Source organism: Colobus angolensis, unplaced genomic scaffold (genome assembly GCF_000951035.1).
Source record: "Colobus angolensis palliatus isolate OR3802 unplaced genomic scaffold, Cang.pa_1.0 Scaffold119, whole genome shotgun sequence".
NCBI lineage: Eukaryota > Metazoa > Chordata > Mammalia > Primates > Cercopithecidae > Colobus > Colobus angolensis.
Genome location: NW_012113030.1, coordinates 7,147,753 through 7,157,372, shown reverse-complemented (window position 1 = coordinate 7,157,372; position 9,620 = coordinate 7,147,753). Strand labels below are relative to the sequence as shown.

General features: G+C 44.3%; 1 protein-coding gene across 1 annotated transcript in view; it reads right to left on the bottom strand.

Annotated features, from left to right (window-relative positions):
• The window catches only part of ZNF541 (zinc finger protein 541), a 56,814-nt gene that overhangs the window by 30,629 nt on the left and 16,565 nt on the right, over positions 1 to 9,620 (bottom strand). The window contains exon 3 of the mRNA XM_011926693.1: positions 1,578 to 1,982. Within this exon, the coding sequence (XP_011782083.1) occupies positions 1,578 to 1,884 (307 nt within the window). The 5' untranslated portion in view covers positions 1,885 to 1,982. The remainder of the gene's footprint in view (positions 1 to 1,577; positions 1,983 to 9,620) is intronic.

The window sequence follows — 9,620 nt, the reverse complement described above, 5'->3', positions numbered from 1 at the left end:
ATAAAAATTAGCTGGCTGTGGTGGCAGGCACCTGCAATCTCAGCTACATGGGAGGCTGAGGCAGGAGAATGGTGTAAACCCGGGAGGTGTAGCTTGCAGTGAGCTGAGATCCGGCCACTGCACTCCAGCCTGGGCGACAGAGCGACACTCCGTCTCAAAAAAAAAAAAAAAATTATTTAATGCTCTGTCTGGGTAAACTGACTTTGAGGAAAATATTCAAAGAACTAATCCAAAAGAAAACTCAACATGTACAAAGTTGTTCACAGAAACACTTTAACAGTCCAAACAGCAAGAATATGGTCTAACAGTCCAATGGAATAGCTATTTCAGTGACCCTCAGTATGAAGGTCTGCCTTCAGTATGAAAGCAAATACACCAACTCTTACAACTTAAATGAAATTACATACTTAATATTATCTCTGCAAGAGTATGTATGTCTGACTTCACCTATGCGTTTAAAAATTTACAAGTGAGGTCAGGCATGGTGGCTCACGCCTGTAGTCCCAAGCACTTTGGGAGGCCAAGGTGGGCAGATTGCTTGAGCTCAGGAGTTCAAGACCAGACTGGGAAACACAGTAAAACCCCTTCTCTACTAAAAATACAAAAGTTAGCTGGGCATGGTGGCACACACTTGTAATCCCAGCTACTCAGGAGGCTGAGGCAGGAGTAGCTGGGTTCACTTGAACCTAGGAGGCAGGAGTTGCAGTGAGCCGAGATTGTGCCACTGCACTCCAGTCTGGGTGAGAGAGAGAGACTCCGTCTCAAAAAAAAAAACAAAACAAAAAACCAACAATGAATATCTCTCCAGTGCTTTAAGGTCTATGAAGTGTGTTTACAATAGTTCCTTCTTTCATTTCACTCTGGGGGGAGGCAGAGAGGATGTTATTGTCCATCTGCTTTATGGATAAAGACACTTGGGTCTAAGAAGGTCTGACAACTAAAGATCAGAAGGGACAGGACCCCAGTTCATTCTGGAAATGTGAAATCAGCCTCTAGGGTGTGGTAATGGGAAGGAAAGTCTTTAGTAAATGCTAACATCTGCCCACACACTACACAAAAGATAAGGATATCCCCAAACACCTAAGTTTCTGAACATTATTCCCTAGAATGAGTGTTCTGTTTCCTTTACTAAGAATTGGGGGCCAAGAGTGGTGGCTCATGCCTGTAATCACACCACTTTGGGAGGCTGAGGTGGGAGGATCAGTTGAGGTCAGGAGTTCACGACCAGCCTGGCCAATATGATGAAACCCCATCTCTACTAAAAATACAAAAATTAGCCGGGCATGGTGGTGGGCGCCTATAATCCTAGCTACTTGGGAGGCTGAGGCAGGAGAATCACTTGAACCCGGAAGCCAGAAGTTGCAGTGAGCCGAGATTGTACCACTATATTCTGCCTAAAACAAACAAACAAAAAGAATTGGGGAACAATTCCCAAGTAGGAAAAAAGGTGACTGTTCCCTAAGTCACCTGTAAGAGGGAAAAATTTTCTTAACCAATCCATGCAGAATCAGTCCCTAACTGGCCACAGAAACTGTGGAACATCCTGCAGGGCCTTTCTACCCAGGTGACAGCCTCACCTTGTAAGGATGCCTGAGACTCCGAATCTGCATACTCCTCCAGCAGCTTCACAGAATCACTGTCCTTTCCTGAGTACAGGGATAGGGTGTCTAAGTTGTCCTCCAGCACCTCGCTGGACATGTCAGGCGTTGGGAGGTTGGGGTCCGGGTCCAAACCACTCAGGCCAGCATAGAGCAGGTCTCGCGTGTTGGGACCCAGATCCCGGTTGAGGGTGTCACTGCAGTTGAGCCCTTGGCTCTCTGAAAATGAAGGGAGGTGCATTTCTGACGGGAGGGCACCCTCGTCTCCAAGGCTGTACTGGTCCATGGCTCTCCACTGCCAGGTCTTGGCCAAGAGCTACTCTCCGGATAAGCATAACCATGTAAGGAGACAGGGAGGAGAGAGCCCTTGATGGCAACTAATTCCTGAAAATGAAGCAGGAAGAATGAAGGTTATTAGGTGGCAAAACAGCATTATGGGCAGAGCACAGACTTGCAATTCCAGCAGACCTCGATCTGGGTCTGTTCTCTGCCCCGTAACAGTCATGTGGCTTTGGGCAAGTCACTTAAGCTCCACGAGCCCCAGGTGTCTCATCTGTAAACTGGGTGTAAGAGTACCTCCTTCATAAGGTTGTTGTGAGGAATAAGTAAAAGTACTTCCAGCAACATGGTGGACTGAACTGACCTCTTCCTCCAGCTATAAACATTTACATGTGTAACAAAAGATAATTTTTTAACACATAGCCTCGGTCAAAAGACAGGAAAAATCCCAAGTGCCAGCAGCAACAAGAAAACTCAATGCTGGAAGTGTAAGCTCACGTAGGCCCCAGGGGAAAATCAGAATCAGATACAGGGCCTAGAGCCATTTGTCTAATATGGTGGCCACTAGCTCCATGTGGCTCTGAAGTACTTGATTTTTCTTTTCATTTTTTACTGATATCAAATTAAAAATGGATAATATATTTTTTTAAGATACGGGGTCTCACTATGGTGCCCAGGCTGGTCTTGAACTCCTGGGCTCATGCGATCCTCCCACCTTGGCCTCCCAAAGTGCTGGGATTACAGGCATGAACCAACACACATGGCCCTGTGAAGCACTTGAAATGTGATTGGCCCGAATTGAGACAGGCTGTGAGTGTAAAATATAACCTGGATTTGGAAAACTTAGTACCAAAAAAATGTCAATTTAATAAGTTTCTATAGAGATTAAATGTGAAATGATAATATTTTTTCTTCTTTTTTTTGAGATGGAGTCTCATTCTGTCGCCCAGGCTGGAGTGCAGCGGCGGGATCTCGGCTCACTGCAACCTCCGCCTCCCAGGTTCAAGTGATTCTTCTGCCTTAGCATCCTGAGTAGCTGGGACTACAGGCACACGTCACCACACCCAGATAATTTTTGTATTTTTAGTAGAGATGGGGTTTCACCGTGTTTCCCAGGCTGGTCTCAAACTCCTGACCTCAGGTGATCCACGTGCCTCGGCCTCCCAAAGTGGTGGGATTACAGGTGTGAGCCATTGCGCCCAGCCTGCAATGATAATATTTTCTATATAATGGGCTAAATGCAACATGTTATTAAAGTTAACTTCATCTGCTTATCTTTTTAATGTGGCTTCTAGGAAATTTAGATTATATATGGCTCATATTCTGTATTATCAAATGCTGCCCTGGAGGCTGGGACCTGGGATGATAACAGACATGTGGGAGAAGGAAACAGGGCCTTGAGTTTCCAGGAAACGGAGGCCTGGCGCCCTGGAAGAGCTGAACCATCCACAGGAAAACTAAATAAATGAAAAGAAAAGCTTCACGCAAGCCTAGAAAAGCACCCCCAAGAACTAGAAAAAAATAGCACAGTGAGAGATGACAAAGCCGAGCATTCTATGAGTCTACAAAAGAATGATAATTACCCTGATGGCAAACTTCTCAACAGAAACAAGCCTCGAAGACAAGAATAAGAATATCATCAATGGACTAAGGACAAGTCAGCCAGCACTGAGCTCAACATACAGGCATGAGAGAGGGAGGCAGGAGGCTGGGTGCCAGGGTTCACATCTGTAACCCCAACACTTTGGGAGGCAGAGGAGGGACGATTGCTTGAGGCCAAGAGTTTGAGAGCAGCCTGGGCAACACAGCAAGACTGGCTTCTATAAAAAATTAAAATAATAGCCAGGCGTGGAGGCGTCTATCTGTAGTCCCAGCTATTCAGAAGGCTGAGGCAGGACCATCACTTCAGCCTGGGAGCCTTTAGACTTTTACACACAAGGCCTAAGAATCTACCTTATAGATGCTGGTCCAAAAAATGACTAAAAGTTTTGAGTCATTTGGGAAAAAAAAAAAAAGAGAGAGAGATGATGATAACTTCATACTTTTAAGTTTGCACACTAAAAGAATCTAAGTATAACCACCAAGAGAAGAAAAATAAACCACGTGAACATCTAAACTAGTAGAATTTATTCCCCCCAAAATGGGTGGCGGGGGTTGGGGGAGCAGAATTTACTTTAAAATACTGCCGGGAAAAGAGAGAAAAGACTCATAGTACTGTAATTAGGAATTAAAGAGGAAACATATCACTAATCACCTTAGCAAAAATAAAAAGGATTATAAAAGAATACTATAAACAACTGTATCAATTAAAAAATTAGATAACTTAGATACATTAACTTAGTTATTAATTAGATACAACAAATTAGATAACAGATTAAAATGGGCAAATTGCTAGAAATATACAAATTACCAAAACTGACTCAAGAAGAAACAGAATTTCTTTCTTTTTTTTTGAGATGGAGTTTCGCTCTGTTGCCCAGGCTGGAGTGCAGTGGCGCAATCTCGGCTTGCTGCATCCTCTGCCTCCTGGGTTTAAGCAATTCTCTGCCTCAGCCTCCCGAGTAGCTGGGATTACAGGCACCCACCACCACGACCAGCTAATTCTATTTTGTATTTTTAGTAGAGACGGGTTTCACCATCTTGGCCAGGCTGATCTTGAACTCCTGACACTGTGATCCACCTGCCTCAGCCTCCCAAAGTGCTGGGATTATAGGCGTGAGCCACCGCGCCCGGCCAAGAAACAGAATTTCTGAATAGACCTGTGAGAAATAAAAGACTGGGTCAGGCACAGTGGCTCATGCCTGTAATCCCAGCACTTTGGGAGGCCGAGGTGGGCAGATCACCAGAGGTCAGGAGGTTGAGGCACAGGAATCACTTGAACAGTGGTTGTCTGTCTGTCTGACCTGTCAGTGGCTCCCTGAAAGCCTAATGCAAAGATCTTGCCTTTTTTGTGCCTAACTTGGAACTCCCTGGGGTGCAGCGTGGCTACGTGTAGGGCGTTTGTTACAAACATTAAAGTAAAATGAATTAGACGCTGCAGCCTGGCACAAAAGATATTGACTGGGGCAAACAACTGACATGCTAAAAGCCAGGGAGGAAAAGCTGGGAAGTTAGAAATAAAGGCTTTGAAAAGTAAACCAGCTGCAGTGGTTCATGCCTGTTTTCCCAGCATTTTGGGAGGCCGAGGCAGGTGAATCACCTGACATCAGGAGTTTGAGACCAGCATGGCCAACATGGCAAAACCCCATCTCTACTAAAAACTCAAAAATTAGCTGGGCATGGTGTCAGGTGCCTGTAATCCCAGCTACTTGGGAGGCTGAGGCAGGAGAATCACTTGAACCTGGGCGGCGGAGGTTGCAATGAGCCAAGATTGTGCCACTGCACTCCAGCCTAGGAGACAAGGGCAAAATTCTGTCTCAAAAAAAAAAAAAAAAAAAAAAAATCCACATTGGCAGTTTCTTATAAAGCTAAATATAGTATTTTTTTCTGCATCTATTTGATGATTGTAATATATATATGTATAAAATCTTATCATGCAATCCAGCAACTATACTCCTAGGCATCCAACCAACTGAGCTGAAAACTTCAGTCCACACAAAAACCTGCACACACATGTTTATAGCAGCTTTGTTCATAACTGCCCTAAACTGGAAGCAATCAAGACATTCCTCAATAGGTGAATGGATCAACAAACTGTGGAACATCCAGACAATGGAATGTTCTTCAGCAATAGAAAGCAATAAGCTATCAAGCCACAAAATGACATGGAGGAACCTTAAATGCACATTGCTAAGTGAAGGAAGCCAGTATGAAAACATGACATACTGAAAAAAAAGACAAGACTACATACTGTGAGACTCCAACTATACCACATTCTGGAAAAAGGAAAACTATAGAGACAATAAAAAGATCGGCAGTTGTGTGGTTTGGCAGGTGAGGAGTGAAACTATTTTTGCATCATAATCTAATGGCGCATATCTGACATTATACCATAGTCAAAACCCACAAAACTATACCACACAGAGGCTGAGCTCTGGCTGGGTGTGGTGGCTTACACCTGTAATCCCAGCACTTTGGCCCAGGAGTTTGACACCAACCTGGATAACAAAGTCAGACCCTGTCTCTATGAAAAAAAAAAATTTTTCATTAGCCAGGAATGGTGGCACGTGCTTGTGGTTTCAGTTACTTGGGAGGCTGAGGAGGGTGAATCGCTTGAGCCTGAGAGTTGGAGGCTGCAATGAGCTATGATTGCACCACTGCACTCAAGTCTGGGCAACACAGCGAGACCCTGTCTCAAAATAATTAATTAATTAAAAAAAATTTAAAAACCCAAACGAATAAAAAAAGAGCTTCCATATATTCCTGGGAATTTAGAAGGCGTCATCTCAGGGTGAGCACATGTTTGGAAAGGACCAGAGAAGGCTTCCAAACTCTCACCTCTCGCTGACCTTCGCTCTGTGCAGGCAGAGTGAAGGCAAAGGTAGGGTTATTAACCGCCTGCCTGAGTGTGGAAGGAGTGCCGCGCTGCAAGTACTGGAAGCTTTTTGGTTTTGTTTTCTGTTTTGTTTTTTTTTTGCTCCAGGAGTTTAAGGCGATCTCTGCTAAGTCACTAGCTGACCACTAAACTAACAGAACAGTCTACTGACCACACCCCACAAAGAACACAGTCTTTACAAAAATAGCTTAGAAAAGCCACTAAACAAACAGTTACAACCCACAATAAGCAGCAACAACCAAGCCTGAGGACAGGGAAGAAAGGAAAGATCCCATTCCCAGAGTGACCAGATTGCAATATGCAATACTGCATAAAACGCTGGGCGTGGTGGCTCATGCCTGTAATCCCAGCACTTTGGGAGGCCAAGGCGGGTGGATCACCTGAGGTCAGGAGTTCAAGACTGGCCTGGCCAACAAGGCGAACCCCCGTCCCTACTAAAAATATAAAAATTAGCGGCCGGGCGCAGTGGCTCAAGCTTGTAATTCCAGCACTTTGGGAGGCCGAGATGGGCAGATCACGAGGTCAGGAGATCGAGATTATCCTGGCTAACACAGTGAAACCCCGTCTCTACTAAAAAATACAAAAAACTAGATGGGCGAGGTGGCGGGCACCTGTAGTCCCAGGTACTTGGGAGGCTGAGGCAGGAGAATGGTGTAAACCCAGAAGGCGGAGCTTGCAGTGAGCTGACATCCAGCCACTGCACTCCAGCCTGGGAGACAGAGCAAGACTCCGTCTCAAAAAATAAATAAATAAATAAAAATTAGCTGGCTGTGGTGGCAGGCACCTGCAATCTCAGCTACATGGGAGGCTGAGGCAGGAGAATCGCTTGAACTCGGGAGGTGGAGGCTGCAGTGAGCCAAGATCATGCCACTGCACTCCAGCCTGGGCAACAGAGTAAGACTGTGTCTCCAAAAAAAAACAAAAACAGGCCGGGCGCAGTGGCTCAAACCTGTAACCCCTGCACTTTGAGAGGTCCAGGAGGGTGGATAACTTGAGGTCAGTTGCTCAAGACCAAAGTGCTGGGATTACAGGCCATGAACCACCGCGCCTGGCCTAAAAATCGTATTTATTAAGCACTTTCTCCACGTTGGGTATCATACCAAGTGCTTTATGTGCATTAACTTTACTTCTCACAAAAACCTAGGTTGTAGTGTTACTTCCCTTTTACAAATAAGGAAAGAGAGATTAATTTTGTCCAAAGTCAAAACCTAACAGCCAGATCTTAAACCCAGATATTTTGACATTAGCACTAATGGTCTTGCCCATTACACAGTACTGATTCCCTATAAACTAAACTGTATACTGCACTGCTCCTATTAAACTACAAAACACATAAGGTGCTGGGTCAGGGGAAGAATGTCTCTGGACTCCCCAAGGCCGTATCACCTGCTTTCCAATATACTCCCATAGTCCATAGAACAAATTGGTTGGGTTACTACCTCAGACAGACAAGCCAAAAATCCAAAAGCCATGCTTTGATACTTATATCCTTCTCCAGACAGTAAAGCAAAATCCCCTCTGCCGATACTGAGCTTCCTTTTATTCTGTCAACAAATCAATTCAACAAGAGTTTTAGCACCTTCTAGGTACAAAACTCCCTGCTAGTCCTTGCGAGGCAGGGTTTACGGTCTCCTGCAACCCGGCAGACATTCCCAAGGACCCAAATACTCTTTCCAAGAATTTTATCACTTTGTGTTTTCATTTAAATGCTCAACATCTGTAACGATCAGGGAAATGCAAATCAAAACCACAGCAGTATGATACCACCTTACTCCTGCAAGAATGGCCATAATCAAAAAATCAAAAAATAGGCCGGGCGTGGTGGCTCAAGCCTGTAATCCCAGCACTTTGGGAGGCCGAGACGGGCGGATCACGAGGTCAGGAGATCGAGACCATCCTGGCTAACACGGTGAAACCCCGTCTCTACTAAAAAAATACAAAAAACTAGCCAGGCGAGGTGGTGGGCGCCTGTAGTCCCAGCTACTCGGGAGGCTGAGGCAGGAGAATGGCGTGAGCCCGGGAGGCGGAGCTTGCAGTGAGCTGAGATCCGGCCACTGCACTCCAGCCTGGGCGACAGAGCGAGACTCCGTCTCAAAAAAAAAAAAAAAAAGAACTAAAAGTGGAACTACCATTTGATCTAACAATCCCACTCCTGAGTATCTACCCAGAGAAAAAGAAGTCATTATACGAAAAAGATACTTGCACACACATTTAGAGCAGCACAATTTGCAATTGCAAAAATATGGAACCAGCCCAAATGCCCACCATCAATCAGGGAGTGGATAAAGAAATATATATATATGACGGAATACTACTCAGCCATAAAAAGGAACGAAATAATGGCATTCGCAACCTGGATTGAACTGGAGACTATTATTCTTCTAAGTGAAGGAACTCAGGAATGGAAAATCAAACATCGTATGTTCTCACTTTATAAATGAGAGCTAAGCTGTGAGGATTAACGGCATAAAAATGATACAATGGACTTTAGGGACTCGGGGGGAAAGGGTGGGAGGGGGTGAGGGATAAAAGACTATAAATTGGGTTAAGTGTATACTGCTTGGGTGATGGGTGCACCAAAATCTTACAAATCATGACTAAAGAACTTACTCATATAACTGAATACCACCTACTCTCCCAAAATCTATGGAAATAAAAAATTAAAAAAAGAAAAACCCAGTACATCTGGATCATTAGAGGACTCTCTTTTAACTGAGTACTACCATGTGGTTTCAATGCCTGGGTGTGTTTATGATTGTACTCATGCCAAAAAGGACTACTTTAATTGCTTCAGGCTAACAAGAAGAGGATGGAGGGGGATTTAGCTCATAATAAGGCCTTTGGGCTCTACTACAGGCCAGCTGGCATCACAGCACAAACTGAGGTTTTGCTGCAGTTCAAATTGAGACAAGGGATGGGAGAATTGAGACCTCATAGGGCCTGCTAAACCCAAAAGGGCCAAGGGTGGCAGTCAGCAAAGTAATTGTTTCAAGGGGCAGTTAAGTTTCAGGAAATGGTATCCCGCTCATTAAATTAATGTTTGTAATTCAAATTACATCGGTTTGGTAGATTTGTTTGTATTTAATTTATGAAATGATTTTGGCTTTATAGCTGCACAGGAGATGTACGCTTTAGGAACTTATGCCTTGTTCTATCATCATTGATGCCTTAATAGTTTTAAAACAATTTAAGTCAACATTGGGGATCCGAAGTAATTTTTTTTTTTTTTTTTTTTTTTTTTGAGACGG